This window comes from Pelodiscus sinensis, chromosome 18 (genome assembly GCF_052426305.1).
Source record: "Pelodiscus sinensis isolate ZL-2025 chromosome 18, ASM5242630v1, whole genome shotgun sequence".
Classification (NCBI taxonomy): Eukaryota; Metazoa; Chordata; order Testudines; family Trionychidae; genus Pelodiscus; species Pelodiscus sinensis.
The window spans coordinates 7734504-7751357 of NC_143069.1; the positions used below are offsets into that span (position 1 = coordinate 7734504).

The window sequence follows — 16854 nt, forward strand, 5'->3', positions numbered from 1 at the left end:
TAATGAAGACTCATGTGTAACGGGGCAACCTCCTGCGGAATTCTGTTACAGTCCATGGAGGTAATTGCTACACGGGGACAGCCAGCAGGGGTTTCACGTCACACTGAAGGGTGGAGTTCACACAATGCAACCTCAGCTTCTTGAGGGTCCAATTTCCATAAACACTTTGTTCAGCTGAGACTTGGGAGCAATGTTCCCTCTAATCTTTTCCATCCCCATGCAGATTTTTTTCATCCATGTGCAGAATAAATTTTTCTATATGCACTGAGGCATGTGCCAATGTGCACCACCAGTAGAAACAAAAAACCCAGTTGTGAGTGTTCTGCTCATCAGCTGGGCGACATTTGAATTGGGGTTGCAAGTGTGGACCTGAGCACCCGGTTAACTGATGAGGCACCTCCCTCTGTATCGGAGGCAGTGGTCAGGGGGGAGGTGGAAGCTTTTAAGCTCCCCGCACATGCCAGCTGCCGCGGAGCAACCTGCACCCCCTGCTGCATGCCACAGAGACAGCAGAGTGGGAGAGGAGAGGCAGGTGGGAGTCAGCACACATGGGGTGCCGACTGTATCAGAGGCAGCGTGGGAGGACAGACGGAAGCCGGTACATGCAAGGAGCCAGCTCCCTGCACGTGCTGCTGCCTCCAGTAGGCAGCGGGGAGGGGGGAGGCAGTGTGGAACAGGAGCCGGTGCTCAGCTCTCTCCCCCTCTGGTGTGTAAATGTGAAATCACGGAAAAATAACGTGTAACCACTAGGGATGTTAAATTGCGATTAACTAGCTAATCGAGTAGTCAATGGAATTTCTATCAGCTACTCCGTTAGTCAATGGAAGGAGCACTCGCTGCCCCCACTGTGACGCAGCGGCCCAGCTCCTCCTACATTTAAACTGCAGAGGGGTGAGCTCCTGGGGCAGCGTGAGCCAGAGCTAAACAGTCCCAGCTTGTGCCAGCTCCAGGAGCTAACCCTGCTGTACTTCTGCCTTTTAAATGTAGGAAGAGCCGGGCGGCTCTGCTATGGAGGCAGCGGGGGGAGAGGGAATGCGAGGAGTCAACTCGGCTACTCCTTTACATCCCTAGTAACCACCGGTTAAACATTTACACAAACACATTTTCACGTCCCTATTTTGAATCTCCCTGAGCAGCTGCACAAGCCCGTAACTTACAGGAAACACTGCTTGGGGGCCTGACTCTCAGGTGGAAACGGGAGGTGGGCTGCTTCTGGACTGGTCACCCAGAGCTTTGTCCTGTCTGAGCAGTTGCCTCCCAGTGTCAGTGCGTGTTCTTCTCTCTCAGCTCTCCCGAGCAGGAGTCAGACGAGAGGAAGTGTAACTACGAACGCTACAGGGGCCTAGTGCAGAACGACTTCGCCGGCAGTAAGTGTCTGACCCTGGGGCAGCGTGGGGAAGAGAGGCTGGCTCTGGCGAGAGGGGTCAGCTGGCAACAGCAGCGCATGATTCCTGACACCACTCTGAGCGGCTTTCTGCTCTGCTCTGCCAGGAGCCCCTCAGGGAGGGAGGGAGCCCCTCGTTGTCCCCCTCCTCCCCCCCATGGCCCACTTGGTTCTTTGCAGGGAATAACAGTGTGAGGGCAGCAAGTGCACGTCACCCTAGGGGGCCTTGTCACGAGATGGGCACTCACCCCCACAGCCCCTCCCACTGGTCATTCTGGGAATGAGCCCCCCTGCCTCAGAGCGCCCTCTGCTGGTTGGTGTCCCAGCCTCTGATGCAGGTCTGCTGGTCCAGCTCCCTGTCCCTTCCTGCCCATGCTTTGGGGTCTTCCCCTCCCAGGGAGCCCCCAGTTCCCCAAGACCCACCTTGCCTCAGTGGCCCATGGCCAGTTATTAGCCCCTGCCACAGGGCAAACTGCAATCTGGAATGGCCACTCCTCATTGGCTAGGGGCGTGGACCTGCTGCCTTTGCCTATCCTGGCTGCCTCCTTAGTACCCTCAAGCCTTGCCTCAGGCCCTGCAGCCTGGGAGTGAGGTCAGGCCAAGGCTCACCAGGTCTGCCTGCCACTGTCTCAGGAAGCCTCTGCTTCCCTGGCAGCCAGGTCCCTCCTGCTCTCCAGCTGGAGCAAGAGTGTCTCCTTCCCTTCCCTCCAGGAGCCCCTATTTACACAGCCCCTGCTCCTTCCTAATTGGCTGTATCTGCTTCAGCTGCAGGCTCCACCCAGGGCTGGGTTTTAACCCTTAAAGAGCCAGCAAGGGGCAGATGCTCTGTCACAGGCCTCAAGCAGTCACACCTGACACAGCTTTCAGCCACTCCTGGGCGAGGCTGCGTACCAAGCAATGACTTCTAGGATTCAGGCTCAGCCCTGTACGCCTACTCACCTCTGGTTTTCTAGGCAGGAATCCTGCTCTGCCTGTGTGGTTTGGTGATGCCCACAGGAGAGACTCTCTCTTACCTGTGCCACCTGGAATGAGCCCTTGTCTAGCTGGCATCAGTGTTTGCCCTCAAGCCAGCATGTAACTCCTTCCGTCTCTCTGCCTGCAGTCTCAGAGGAGCAGTGTCTCTATCAGATCTATATTGATGAGCTCTATGGGGGACTCCAGAAGCCCAATGAGGATGAGAAAAAGAAGTGAGTGTGGGGGGGAGGGAAAGAGGGATGATGCGGCCCCCAGGGATGCTCATGTTGAGCTGCCCTCTAGGCAAGCTTTGGAGGGTACGGAAGTGAATGAGCATCGTGTCCCAGGTGGGATTAGAACAAATAGCTGCTGCTTTTTGAGCCCCATCTTTCTGGGCATGGCGGGGTGTCAGCCCTTCCTCTCTGCCCTGCCCCAGAATTAGGCTTGCCAGGGACTGTGGGAGTGGCCAGGCTGATACCTGATGCTGCAGAGGAAATTCTCCCCTCTTCCTGAATAATAAAGCTGCTGGAGGAGACCCTGTGGAGCACAGCTTGTCCTGAAGCCTGAGACTGGGTCATTGCTGCCTCACTGGCAGCATCCCGCCTAGTCAGGCAGCGTGCGGGCTGCTGGCCCAGGGCCCAGAGGAGGGAGGAATCCCGACCTGCACTTGGGAGAGGTGGGAGATGAAGAAAAGGCCCCTTTCTCCTCGTGCTAACTTGCTTTGGGTTTGACAGAATCAGGGCAACATGGGGTCAACAGAGCAGCCTTTGGGGAGTAGGGACGGCTGGTGCTGCAAGGCTCCAGGGACGTCGGGTGGGTGCCCAGTGCCCTGCCTGGCAGCCCGCGGTCACCGCTCTGCTTTGTGTCCAGGCTTGCGGAGAAGAAGGCGTCGATTGGCTACACGTATGAGGACAGCACAGTGGCCGAGCTCGAGAGCTCCTTGGAGAAGCGGGGGGATGAGGAGGACTCTGAGGAGGACAGCAACACGGACGAGGACGAGGTCATTCCAGACATTGGTATGTCACTTGCCCAGGCAGCCCTGCCCTTGGGAGATCACCTGGCCAGGCTGCTTCAGTGTCCTCTTGCCCCTCTCCCTGGCGCACAGAGCTGTGCCGTTCGAGAATCAACTCCCCAGTGTGCTGGGCACACGCTCGGGTGTATCTGTAGGGGAGGGAGGGGAGGATTCAGGGTGTTGCAGTACAGTCGTTCCTGGCTGTGCGGCGTCCTGGTGAACTCTGGCCAGTCCTTTCCGGCCCTGTCCGCCCTTCATGCGTAGGTGGGTGTTTGGAGGGGCCTGGGGTTCTGGTTGGGGTTGTGCTCTGTCCCCTCCCCTCCTTCCGTGCTGCTGCCTCGGGGCTGGGAGTCTGGTGGCCTGCTTTGGAGCCCTGGGCTGGGCAGAGCTGCCCTTGCTCCTAGAGCTGAGCTCAGCTAAAGCTGCTGCCGCGTGTTCACTGGCGAGGGTACTGTCCAGCTCCTGTCCTGTCAGCAGTGGGTGGAGGACCACTCTGGGGGCATGTGCACTGAGCTCAGTCCTGGAAATGGCCCCCCCGAGAGGCCCAAGCAAGTCTTGTGGGCCCCATGTTACAAATCTCAGCTGTACTGTGGTGCAGCAGAAACAGCCGAGCAGGCCCTGAGAGAGCAGGCCAGCCCAGCTGCCATCCCTGAACGCTGGCGGAGCCTGCAGGCACACTGACCTCGCTTCTCTGCTTGCAGATGTGGAAGTTGACGTGGATGAGTTAAATCAGGAGCAGGTGGCTGACCTGAATAAACAGGCGACCACATATGGGATGGCCGAGGGCGACTTTGTCAGGTACAGCCTGTGTGCAAGTCGGGGCTGGGAGCCGAGCTCCAGACACACCCCCCTTGGCTTGGAGAACTTCGGGCACCCTGGGGGTTGGATGGCCATAGCTGCAAGAGCCTTGGGTGGCCACAGAGGGGGCTGTGGCTACTGCGGGATGCAGGGGCAGATGGACCCCTCTGGCTTGGCACCTGTGGCAGACATGGCTTGTGTGAAGCTGCCCCTCTGCCCACAAGCACGGAGAAGGTTGCTTTGGGGCTGGTATGTGCAGCTGTCTGGATCCTGCAGGTATCAGTAAGAGGCTGGTGCAGCCTCAGGGCAGTCCTGTGTGTTGGGCTGCCTGCTCTATCCCTTGCCAATGCTCCTCAGCACTGCTCCCGTCGAGGGGTGAAGCATCTGGCCCAGGTTGTGGGAAAGCCAGGGAGAGGGGCAGGTTAAATGCTGATGCACCAGGGACTGCTTAATTAATTTGAGTGTTAGGACCTTTGGATGGCACCTGTCCTGCTTTCCGGGGCAGTCCAGATGCTGCTGCTCCAGCTGCTCCAATATGGCACCGCTGGTACCGTTCCATTTGAGACCCGGCTTAGCCCTCGACTCTTCCATTGAAGGCCCGAGTGCTTTGGGACCAGTCATTGTGCTTGAGGGGCTGCAACAGGGTGGGGGCAGGGCAGCAGCTGGTGCCTGCCAGCACCTGTTGTGGCAGTGACGTCCGTGGGTCGCCGCGCTGTGTACCTCCGTCCTGGGGCTGGGCTGGGCAGGTCTGAGCTCTGGGAACAGCCATGCTTAGCCGTGTTTCTGTCCTTTTCTGGAAGGATGCTGCGGAAGGACAAAGAGGAGGCCGAAGCCATTAAACACGCCAAAGCCCTGGAGGAGGAGAAAGCAATGTACTCGGTAAGGAGCAGCCCTGGGGGAGGGCTGCCTCAGCAAAGCCTCTTCCCAGCCCTGCTCTAGCTGCTGCCTGTATGTCCCGAGCCCAGCAAAGCTGCCTTCTCCATAGGTCAGCACAGCCCTGCTTCCAGAGGCTTAGCACTGGGGTGCAGAGGTTTAACAGACCTGGCCATGTGAGCCGGGACTCCCCCCAGCTCAGCCCAGAGGAGCTGGATGGGGGAGACTGTCATTTTCCCACCTCCAGGTACTGGGGTAGAGCCGGGGGAGAGTGGCATAGAGAGTTGGCCTATAAAGTTTGAGGCTGAAACCAAGCTGAGAGGGATTGCAAGAGCTTTGGAGGATGGGATGAAAACTCAAAATTGTCTGGACAAAGTGGAGAGATGGTCTGAGGTAAATAGGACGAAGTTCAATAAGGACAAATGCAAAGCGCTTCACTTAGGAAGGAACAATCGGTCTCACACATACAGAACGGGAAGTGACTCTCCAGGAAGGAGTCCTGCACAAAGGGATCTAGGGGTCACAGTGGACCACAAGCTAAATAGGAGTCAATAGTGTGACACTGTTGCAAAACCAAAAATCATTCTGGGACGCGGTAACAGGAGTATTGTAATTCTTTTCCTCTGCTCTCAGTTGATAATACCTAAGCTGGAGTAGTGCGTCCACTTCTGGGCACCACGTTTCAGGAAGAATATGGACAAATGGGAGAAGGTCAACAAAAATGATGAAAGGTCTAGAAAACATGACCTGTCAGGGAAGATTGAAAGAATTAGGTTTGTTTAGTTTGGAAAAGAGAAGATAGAAATTGGATGTAGCAGCTTTCAAATATCTAAAAGGTTGTTTCAAGGAGGAAGGAGAAAAATTGTTCTCTCCAACCTCTGAGGACAGGACAAGAAGCAATGGGCTTAAATTGCAGCAAGGGAGGTTTGGGTGGGACATTAGGAAAAAATTCCTGCCTATCAGGGTGGTTAAGCACTGGAATAAATTGCCCAGGGAAGCTGTGGAATCTCCATCCCTAGAGACTTTTTAGACAAAACCTGTCAGGGATGATCTAGATCGGGGTGGCTAACCCGCAGCTTGCAATCCTCATGCCGCTCTTCACCCCTTAAAGTGTGGCTCGTGAAGACTCCCCTGCGGCTCGCTAAGCCCTCACCCTTCCATGCGCTCCTACAAATGGCCCTCGGCTCCCTGTGCTCACCGGGTGCAGGGGAGCCGCCCAGCACGGCTAGGTGGCATTGGCTGGCGGGAGCCTGATGTGTCCAAAAAGCCTTAACCCATGGTTTTTAAAGGGACAGCACCTTCTTTTGCTCAAGAACTCTGGCTGGTGACAAGCTCTTCCTCCCCCCCCCCCCCCCCAAACTCTTTGCATTTTTCCACCACTGTTTTGGCTCTCTTCGCTTAATGGGTTGGCCACCCCTGATCTAGATGGTCCTGCCATGAGGGCAGGGGACTCGACTTGATGACCTCTGGAGGTCCCTTCCAGTTCCAGTTATCTATGATTCTGTGAAGTGCTGAGCCCTGGTCTGGGAGTTTCTGGCAGGCTTTCATCCCCCGCTGAGCTCTGGGCCTTTCTCGTCTAGGGCCGTCGCTCTCGCCGACAGAGGAGGGAGTTTAGAGAGAAACGCTTAAAAGGAAGAAAAATCAGCCCTCCAAGGTAAGGCGGTGATGGCCGAATGTGCCCCGGCAGCAGGCTAATCAGCCAGGGGCTGGCGAGCAACGGAGCACTGGGGTAGGGCCTCGGGCACTGGCTGTCGTGGGTGCAAGGGGCTGAGCTGAGCTCTGGTGTCCCATGTCTGGCCCCTGCCGCAGTGTCCGGGCAGCTCCCCCAGCCCCAAACACAGCAACTCCTTCTGGAATCACGGTTCTTTCCAACAACTGGGACACTGCTAGTGCGAGCTCACCACAGTCCGCTGGGCACCTTGAGCGGGGCTGGCCGTGCGAGGTTCCTTTGGCCAGGCAAGTTGGGGAGTCCTCTGCTCTCGCACAATTGCGTGAGACTGTGAACTGGTAGAATCATTAGCTCTGTCCCTTAGGACCTGGGGGCGACTTGCTTAGCTCGAGGGGCTCCTTGTGCTTCTCTCCCTGTCTGGACTCCCTCCTCTGAACACCTTTAGCGGGGGGCTGGTTCTCACCTCTGCACAGAGCCAGCACGGCTGTGTGCATCAGGGATGCTGTCCCTGTCTGGGAGCGGCCTCTGCTCTCACTAAGCCTCCAGCTTGTGCCTGCAGAGGTGGTGGTGGGGGTAGCTTTGCTCCGCTTCCTGCACTGCATGGGACGTGGGAAAAGGGGAGCGGGGTGGCTGTGCTGCCAGCTGGTCACCCTGCAGCGCCCCTGGCCGCATGGCGAGCTGCACACCATGGATCTCGCCACGGGCTCTCCTGACCTATTCTCTCTTTGCAGCTACGCGCGGAGAGACAGCCCCACGTACGATCCCTACAAACGGTGAGTGCCCGCAGCCGCTGGGCCTGGCTTGCCGAGTCTGTGCGCTTCCATCCCTCCTGGGAGAGAGGTCTCTGCAGCCACAGTCCCTGCAGATTTTTGGAGCTGATGGGCTATGGCCGCTTCTAAGGCGGGGCGAGGCAATAAGCAGCCCACAGGCTGGATGCGGGTCCCCAGGCTCAGCCCCAGCGGGCCACTGGCACTTGATTTACCTGCACTTCTGCAGGTAGCAAGTACGACTGCTTGAAGCTCCCATTGGCTGTAGATTGCCGTTCCTGGCCAATGGGAGCTGCCGGAAGCAGCACGGACCAGGACGTCGCTTCCTGCAGCTCCCATTGGCCGAAAACAGCAATCTATAGCAAATGGGCGCATCAAGTGGCTGTACCTGCAGAGGCGCAGGTAAATAAAGGGCCCACCTCTGTTGTAAGGGGTCCTTGATGTGGGGAAAGGCCAGCTGGAGCTTTATTATGGTACATGCTGGGGCTGCTGCAGTAGGATCCAGTAGGGGTCCAGAAGCTGCATCCACCCAGTGCGTACTGCCCTCTGGTGGAGCCCTCGGCAGGTGCCACCTCCCCCAGTAAAGCAGCACTGTCATTGTTCCCAGGTCGCCTTCCGAGTCTAGCTCTGAATCCCGCTCCCGCTCCCGCTCGCCTTCCCCCGGCCAGGAAGAGAAGATCACGTTCATCACCAGCTTCGGGGGCAGCGACGAGGAGGCAGCTGCTGCTCAGGCCGGAGGAGTGCCCGGGAAGGCTGTCCCCCTTGGCAAGCCGCGCTCCACCCAAGTGCACCAGGGCAGCGCTGCAGCAGGTCATAGCGTCTCCTCCCGGTCGGTAACTCCCCCGTCTGGCTCGCTTTCCCAAACCTTAACACCAGAGACTCCGCAGGGCTCCCGGCCCATCTCCACCCTCAGTGCCCCCGATGGCTCCATGCCAATCTGCCCTGCCTGGAGATGCTGCCCAGTGGCAGCTCTTGGCAGCCGGTCCTTTCCAGCTGCCATCCTCGTCAGCCCTGCTGGCCGGCTGCTGTGTGGGTGGCCGATCGGGGGCACTCAAGGGGACTGAACCGGAGGCTTGTTTGCAGCCTGGAAGGCCCTGACTAGCCAGAACCTTGACTTAGTGGGGGAGCTCCAGGGAGTAGCTCGTTTTGGCATGTCAGACTTCAGGCCATGGGGGATCTGGCAGCAGGAAAGGGGCAGCTCTCCTCCTTGCCCACAATATCCCTTCCTCTTCTCACCTCCCCCACCCAAGTTGCTGTAGTTCTCCCTCCCTTCCGGTGCCCAGCCCCTCTCAGCGCATTGGCCGGTGCCAGCTCCCTCTCTGGACAAGCAGGGCCTTTGAGCGCCCACAGGCTTGTAAAGCGCCTACTGTGCACAGTGTAGACCAAGCTTGTGCTGCCCGCAGGGCCTCAGCTGAGTCATTGCCGGGGCCTGGCTGTGGCTAGCTAGCCTGAGCCAGAGGCTCCATCTCCGCCCTGTTCCGCTGCTCTTGGCCCAGGCTGTCAGGAGACAGAGCTGCAGACATGCTGAGTGGTGCCCTCAAACTGGTACTTGGCATTGGCTTCTCCTAATGTTACTGCTCCCCTGCAGCCTTGCCAGGAGCCAGAATCCCCGTTTGCCCCGGGAGCAGAGTCACTTGGGGGAGCTTCCCACAGCCTGTATGGCAAGAGGAGAGGGTCCCTCTCCTAGTCCTCAGGATGTGCAGCGGCCATGCTGGGTGTGCCGGTCTGGCCGAGGCAGTGGGGCTGAGAAGAGCCCAGCGTTCCTGTTGGTCTTTCTCAGAACCGCTTCCCCAGTGACTCGCCGTGCCAGGCAGCTCTGAGCCTGTGGTGAAGCCTGTGCCTCCTTGGGTGGTCTCCGCCTTGGTGGGATGGGGGCGATACAGCCCTGGTTTTTTCCTCTGCATTGGGGTGGGATGGTGTAAGCAAACCTAGCCCCGAGCCAGTGGCCAACAGTCTGTGCTGGCACAACTGGCTTTCCCCGCGTGCGCGGGGACCATGGAAGTTGCTGCCAGCCGCACTGTCTCCTGTAGAGTTTTCTGAGGCAGATGAGCAAGACCAGCCTGGACTTTCTAGCCAAACGGGCCTTCGCAGCCCCTGGGCGTGCGCAGGCCTGGGTGCCCCCGGTCTCCCTGCAGTGGAGGATCGTGGTAGCAGAATGAGTCAGTAGGGCCCTAGTCCCCCCTGTTGGGGGGCTCCCCCTGGGGGCTGGAGAGGAGCTGCTAGCCACAGGGAGGGGACTGTACAAAATGTGAGGAGCTGAGCCACAGGGTCCTTGCTGCCACTGAAGTGTAGGGCCGCTGCTGGGAAGCCGGGGCCCCGGACCATGCTCTTGAGTCATGTGGGGCACTGCGGTCCCTTTCCTAGCCCTCTCGTAGGCCAACCTGCAGGGGTCCTGGTGGCCACGGGAAGGGGGTTCTCTGCTGCCTTCGTGTGGCTCCCTCAGCCGCTTGCTGAAGTCTCTGCTCCCAAGAGCTGCTCTGTAGCATTTCCTGGTGTTGGAAGGAGCTGGTAAAGACGGTCCCGCCGGGCTTGTTCCTCCTTCCCTCCTCGCCCTTCCTCTTGGCTCAGGCTGGGGCAGGGAGCTCTGCAGCAGGCTGCTCTCGTTCTTTGCACCCCGTCAAGTCCGTGCCCGCCACATGAACGGTTGGCGTTCTCTGTCCCTTCCTAGACGACGTTCCTCCTCGTCCTCCTCCTCCCCGTCCACCTCTTCCTCCTCCTCTTCGAGCTCCCGCTCCAGCTCCCGCTCCCACCGAGGCAGCGGGCACCACCACCGCTCCAGCCGGTACCGCCGCTCCCACAGCCGCCGCTATTCCCGCTCCCGCAGCCGCAGCCGGCGCTACTCCGGAGGGGGCTCGCGGGATGGCCGCCGCCGCTCCAGATCACACTCGGCCGATCGGGGCCGCCGGTACAGCTCCCGTCGCTGGTCCAGGTAACAGACTGGCCCAGAATTGTGCCGTGGGTGTGGGGGAGAGGGGGCAGCCTGCAGGAATTTCCAGGTGTGGCTTGTTCCGCCTGCAGGGGGGCCGTGTGCTGCTGCGGCCTGCAGGAGGGCACTGCTGGAGGCAGGGTGGAGCTGAGGTGACAGCTTTACTCCCTGGGTTCTCCTCTCAGAGGTCACAGTCTCTCTGGTTGGAGCTGTGGTCAACGCTGGCCCCGCTCTGTTATTCCCAGCTGTGGGATTGGCAGCCTTAATGCCGTGCTAGTGCCCCGCTTGCAATGCATGTGGGCAGGGAGGGGTTCGCCTGCCCTGTGGCACGGGGAAGGCGTGGAAATCTTGGCGACGCCCTTGGCACTTCTAGGAGCCATTCCCGGTCCGGGGAGCGCTATCGCCGGAGCGGCAGAGCAGGCAGACACTGGAGCAGTAGTCGGAGCAGCCGGAGTCCCAGCGATTCGCGAAGCCGCAGCACGTCAGCTTCTCCAGCAAGAGAGAAACTGCTGAGGCCTGCAGCTTCCCCAGCTGTGGGGGAGAAACTGAAAAAGTGAGTGTGTGGCCGAGCTCTCCCCCGGCCTCCCTCCTGCGTGCTGTGGGGCTGTGAGCCCTGCCACAGGAGGGGCTGGGGAGCGCTGGCACTGGGCAGGGTGCGGAGGGAAAGGAGGCAGCTGCCCGGGACGGGGGTGGTTAGAAGTGCTGGGCGTGTCACCCTGCCGGACGAGGACCGTCTGCGCCACGAGGCGTCTGATCGCTGCTCTTCTCCCCCTCTAGGGCTGACACTGCTGGTGGTAAAGAGACAGGAGCTGCCAAAGTCAGTAAGAATTTAACCTCACCTGTTTAATTCACATCACTGCAGCAAAACTAAGGGACCCCGTAGTTCCCGGGAGTGAGGAGATGCAGGGACTTGCGTGAAAATCGGGCTCTTTGCTTGTGTTGGAAACCAAAGCTTCTCCCGGTCGGGCTCCTCAGAACCGAGACTGGATAGCAGCCGGCGTAGGCAAGCGCCATCAAGCCTGCCTCTGGGCGAGGGGTTAACAGCCGTCTCAGCTCTGAGTGACGTGGGGGGCAGTTTCGGGTCCCTGTGTTCCTGGGCACAGAGGACACCTCTCCCCCTCCTGGCTCCACAGAGAGCCCATGCCGCTGGCTACTAGCCCATCTGTAGTGTGGGGCATGGGGTTGGCCTGCATTGGGGCCAACACAGGTAACCCACCGTCAGTGACCCCTGTAAGCAGATGAATCTGTGTCCTGTAGGGCCCTGGCTAAGCTGGGTTGCAGGGGGGCCAAGCTTTGGAATTATTGCTGTCCGTGTAAACCACTCTGGTGCTTCAGTCCCTCCAGCTGCTTAATCCCCTGGGACAAACTCCTGGGACAGGCCCCCTGTTCAGCTCCTGGGACAAACCTCCTGGTGCTTTCGCAACTGGGGATTCCTGCATCACTCTGGTGCCTGCTGCCCATAGGCCGGAGCAGCGAGCCCCAGGGCGAGGCTCCTGATGTAAAGCACGGCCCTGGCTCCCAGCAGAGCTCCTAGGAAGGCGTTCCAGCCACAGAGGGAGGTGCTGGATTCTTCAGGGTCATTCGTTTCATGGCCACATCAGCCCATGGTGGCTCCTGTTGGCCCTTGTGTCCTTGAGGTTCCCAGGTGCGCGCTGGCGCTCCAGGAACGGGCAGCAGGCTCTTGGCTCTCCTCCCCGTGCCTGGGAAGGAGCGGCACCCCATGAACTCCCTGTTGTTTAGATCCTAAGGCTGGACCCCCAGGGAAGCAAGGTGCCCCATGTGTGGGTGGGCAGCAGGATGCTCTGCAGAGCAAGGGTGCAAGTACTATTGGGGTTACCCAGGCCCCCCACTGCCTGCCGCTCTGCAGGCCGTCTTCATGCCACCACTACCGCAGGGAGCTGGCATGTGCTGCTCAGGCTGTCAGATACCCGGTGTGTGTCAGAAGGGAGTGAGCCAGAGGTGTAGATGGGCCAGGCACATTCCTGGTGGGGAGCTGTGTCTAGCCCCAGGGCGACTGTCAAACATGTTTCCTTCCCTGCTTAATGCGCTGGGCCAATCCATCAGATTTGCTAAAGCACCAGGGAAGTGTCAATCAACATGACTGACAGCCGCAATCCGCACACTCAGTCTGTGGACAAGTGTCTGCACAGCTAACAGAAGTGGCCCCCAGGCCATCGGTGAATGGCGCTGAGGCTAGGCTAATGCCACGGGTGTTAGACACACGTTCTTGGCCAGAATCCCTGGGAGAGATCAGCGCTGTCCCCAGAGACGCGAGGTCCCTCTGACCCTGCCTGTGTGAACTCCTGGTGCCAGGGGTCAGGCGAGCGCCAGGCTGAGCGGGGCAGTCACGTAGCAGCTGCCCCGTCATGGGCTGATCCGTCTTGCCAGAAGAGCACTCCCGTGGCCTTACCCTGATGCAGTGCAGTGGTCCCATGCCACTGCAGAGTGGGGGTCAAGGCCTGGGTGCGCTCTGCTGGCAGTGGCACCCTCGGTGCTGGAGGGCTCACCTGGCGGTAGCCTGTAGCTTGTGGCACAATGCTGCCCAGGCCACATGCTGAGCAGAGTGAATTCCCGTGTGAGGGTGGAGGATGTTAGATCAGAGGGTTGGTTTCCTTCGCTCTAGGGAGCCCGAATTGTGGCATCGAGGGCCTTGCTGCCAGCTGGCCTTGAGCTCTTGGGCTTCCCCTAGCTGGTATGGAAAGCTGCGCACGCTAGCAAGCCCCTGCAGTGCTGCTAGTGCTGGTCTCCTCCTTGGCTGCATCAGCAGACACAGCTGGCGGGGCTGAGTTCCCCCAGGCCCCAAGCCTTTAGAAGAGCAGCAGCCTCTGCCCAGTGCCTGGCCCCATCTTTGCTAGGACAATGGAGGGTCGCCCTTAGCCCCTACAAGCCTGAGAGTGGGTCCCTGCTGGCTGGGTTGTGTATTCTCCTCACTGGTGAAGCCTCTTGTTTCTGGCTGGCTGGCCATAGGGTGTGCTAGAGACCAACCAGGGTGCCGTCTCCCACGGGACACTGCAGACCAGGAGGTTGAGGCGGGTGGGGCTTGATCAGTCTGCAAATACCTGTGTGGGGAAGCAATGTTTAATAACGGGCTCTTCTGTCTAGCAGCGAAAGGTCTAACGCGGTCTGATGGCTGGGGTTGAACTAGACAAGTTCAGATGGGGACAGGGTGGGTAAATAACCATCGGGACAGCTTGCCAGTGGTCATGGCAAATTCTCCGGCTCTGGAACTTTGAGATCAAAATTGGAGGGTTTTCTAAAAGCTGGTTCTAAGAAATAGTCCTGCCTGGCCTTGGAATCTACAACTCTGTAACCGTGGTCAAAGGCCTCGAACTCCTGGCTGGAAGGAGTGAAAATATCCGGTTTGATTCCCTAGGGGGTGTTCACACTGCAGTTAGAAGTGGGATCACTGCAGGCTTTGATCTAGCTACCTTGCACCCTAGCCTTGCTCGAGCAGCGGGTCCATGCCTCTACCCCTGCTATTGGGAATTCTGCACTAGCTAACTTTGATCAAGTTCAGTCAAAGCCTTGAGCGTGCCTCCAATCTCGCTCTCTGACTGCAGAGTAGACATTCCGCTAGAGAAGGTGAATAAGAGGTGACAAAAGAGAGTCTGAATTGCTGACTGGTCAGGAAGGGAGATGGGGAGCTTCGCCCTGTCTCCCAGCATTAGAACGAGGGGACGTTTCCGTGACATTAGAAGGCGCTAATTGAAAACGGATGAAGACAGCCCTTGGAAGAAAATATGGGCGTTGATCTGTGGAACTCAATGACACAGGATATTGCTGAGCCCCAAAATTTGGCAAGATGCAATGAAAGACTGGCATTTTTGTGGCTGACAAGAATATCCTGAGTTAGTCTAGTTAACACAACGTAGGAAGAGAGGGAGAATCTCCTTCAGGGCCTAAATCAATCTCTATGTGTCAAGAATCAGGATGAGACCTGCCAGAGCAAGTTGCTCCCCGGTTCCTGTCTCTTTCTCAGAGGCGTCTGGTGTAGGCCTGTGTTGGAGAGGCCTTCCCTGGATCTGATCCTGTCTGGCAGTGCCCACGTTCCTGTGCCTTTCCATAACATGTCTCTGTTTGACCCCCTTGTAGCCAAAGCTGACTCCACAGGAGAAGCTGAAGTTGCGAATGCAGAAGGCCCTCAACAGGCAGTGTAAGCAGGATCCCTTCATTGTGCCATTTGCTTGCCGCTCTGGCCTGGCCTCACGGCAAACGCTTAAAATCTCAATCTCTCTCTCTCAGTCAAAGCCGACAAAAAGGCAGCGCAAGAGAAGATGATGCAGCAGGAGCATGAAAGGCAGGTATGTGACCCAGCACCATGACGTGCGTCTTCCTGTGCCTCTGCCTCTGCCTCTAACCACGCGGTTGTGCCACAGCTCCCATTTCACACCCCGGGGTTGCTCCAGCCGATTGGAAAGGCCTCTCCCCGCACCCCTCTGCCTAGTTAGGAGGGCTCAGAGCTGTCGCCCCAGAGCAGGGCTTGCGTGCACCCTGGCGATGGGGCAGGGGCGGGGAGCGAAGTTAAGGGAGCACTGCCATGCTGTGTGTGTGTGTGTGTGTGTGTGTTTTGGGGTTCACCCTGAGCTGGGGGGCTCTGTCACAGCCCAGCTCTGCCCACAGAACGAATGTGCAGTGGCTGCCTGTGCACGGCGTGTGACGTCTGCCTGATCCCTGCCTCTCTCTTTCAGGAGCGGGAAGATGAGCTGCGAGCCATGGCCCGGAAAATCCGAATGAAGTAAACTCTCTTGCTTCCCCCGTTGTCCTCTGGGCATGTTCTCTGCCGGGTGGGCGCTAATCCCTCGTTTCTCTGCAGGGAGCGAGAGCGGCGAGAGAAGGAGCGGGAGGAATGGGAAAGGCAATACAGCAGGCAAAGCCGCTCCCCGTCCCCGCGATACAGTGAGTAGCCACAGCGTGGCTGTGCCCTGGCAAGGGACTCCTGAGCTGCCAGAGTGGGGAGGGAAGGAGCAGGGGGCAGCTGCTTCTTGGGAGCTATGGGCAGATCTGGAGAGAGCTGCTCCGTGCTGCAGTGGCTAGGAGCTAAGCTGGGAAGCGATGCCATGGTGCATGTGTCCAGCAGCTGTCACTCTGCATCCTCAGCATGCGCTCTGCACGCTGCCTCGGGTCCCAGAGGCTAGGCCGGGGTGGGCAATAATTTTGGGTGGGGGAGGGGCCAATCTAAGATTTTGGAAAGTGGTCGAGGGTCACTTTCTTCCGTGATATTAATGGAGACGTGGGGTCTGGGATGGAGGCTGGGTGCAGAAGGGAGCTTGGGGGAAGGGACTGGGGAGCAGGAGGGAGACTGGAGTCTGGGAGGGAGTTGGGATGAAGCAGGCGGTTGTGACCTAGGGCAGGGGACTGGAGCGCAGGGGTTTGGGATGTGACCTAGGGTAAGAGGGGGAGGGGGTGTGAGTGTAAGAGGGGGACAGAGGATTTGGGTATGTTGAGTCAGGGGGGCAGAGAGTTGGGGCAGGAAAGGGCTGGGGTGCCAGGGGCAGGCTGTGGCCTAGAGACTTACTTGCCAACTGCCAAACTAGCCTGCCTGCCTGCAGAGCTTGCCTGGCCATGGGCTTCATGAATAACTGAGTCAAGGAGGGGGGTGTGGTGGTTCTTAGCTGCCTGTTATTCCAACAGCAGCTCCCATTGTCCGGTTTCTGCAGCTCCTAAAACTTCCCCCCTCCCCTCCAGTTTTAAAACAGAAGCGGAGCCCTGCAGCCGCGTTTCTGCACAGGGCTTCAGGGCAAGCTGGGGAGCCTGCCTGGGGCTCCCTGCTGCCTCTGAGAGCCGGATCCGGTGGCTTGGCGGACCCGATCCGGCCCACAGGCCGTATTTTGCCCAGGCCTGGGCTAGGGCCTAAAGCTTTAGAAGCGGCCCCTGATTTTTCACTTGAGCCCCACACTCCCAGAACCTTTGAGGTCGGTCTCCTGCCCCCAGAGCAGCCCCTGGGGGGTCCGGGTGTGAGGCAGTGTGCTCTGCAAGGTGGGTGCTTGTGCAGCCGCTCATGCCACCCAGCTGCTCAGCAGAGCGCCTGCCGCTTGGTTTGTTTGTGGTGGTGCACGTCCGCGCACGCCTCCGTGCGCACACAATCTGTTCTGCACGTGGACGGGAAAAATGAGCGGGAACATTGGGAGGGGGGAAGCGTGGTGCGTGGTGCATGCTGTCCCTGGGCAGTAGTGCCATTTGCTTGCTTCCGGCCTCCCTGCCAGCTCATGCTGCCGGAGGGCCAGTGCCCCATGGAACCCTGCCGTAGACAAGGCGTCCCTTTTCCCCAGGACAGAGCTGGGTCAAGATGAATAAGAATCAAGACTTTAGATTGGGGCGGGCAATAATTTTTGCCTGGGGGCCACCCCGGAAGGGGCGGGGCTACCCCACTCCCAGACCATGATTGGTTTGGGGGTGGGGAGCCCTTGTGCCACCCTTCCCACTAGGCACCCATGTGTGGAAGAGGCTTGGCATTCTCCCCCACCCCCAGGC

The 16854-nt window shown here is 59.0% G+C and overlaps 1 protein-coding gene across 5 annotated transcripts in view; it reads left to right on the forward strand.

The window, feature by feature from the left end:
- CLASRP (CLK4 associating serine/arginine rich protein) overlaps positions 1-16854 on the forward strand; it is a 43713-nt gene that overhangs the window by 24019 nt on the left and 2840 nt on the right. For 4 of the 5 annotated variants that reach the window (XM_075914383.2, XM_075914380.2, XM_075914384.2 and 1 more), the window contains 15 exons: positions 1288-1367; positions 2487-2571; positions 3209-3354; positions 4052-4148; positions 4949-5027; positions 6602-6675; positions 7422-7463; positions 8065-8286; positions 10126-10386; positions 10757-10936; positions 11161-11200; positions 14476-14536; positions 14626-14684; positions 15072-15118; positions 15197-15279. In XM_075914383.2, the coding sequence (XP_075770498.1) occupies positions 1288-1367; positions 2487-2571; positions 3209-3354; positions 4052-4148; positions 4949-5027; positions 6602-6675; positions 7422-7463; positions 8065-8286; positions 10126-10386; positions 10757-10936; positions 11161-11200; positions 14476-14536; positions 14626-14684; positions 15072-15118; positions 15197-15279 (1556 nt within the window). Of the gene's footprint in view, positions 1-1287; positions 1368-2486; positions 2572-3208; positions 3355-4051; positions 4149-4948; positions 5028-6601; positions 6676-7421; positions 7464-8064; positions 8287-10125; positions 10387-10756; positions 10937-11160; positions 11205-14475; positions 14537-14625; positions 14685-15071; positions 15119-15196; positions 15280-16854 lie in introns of those variants that run through there. The other variant, XR_012898609.2, reaches the window with a different exon arrangement.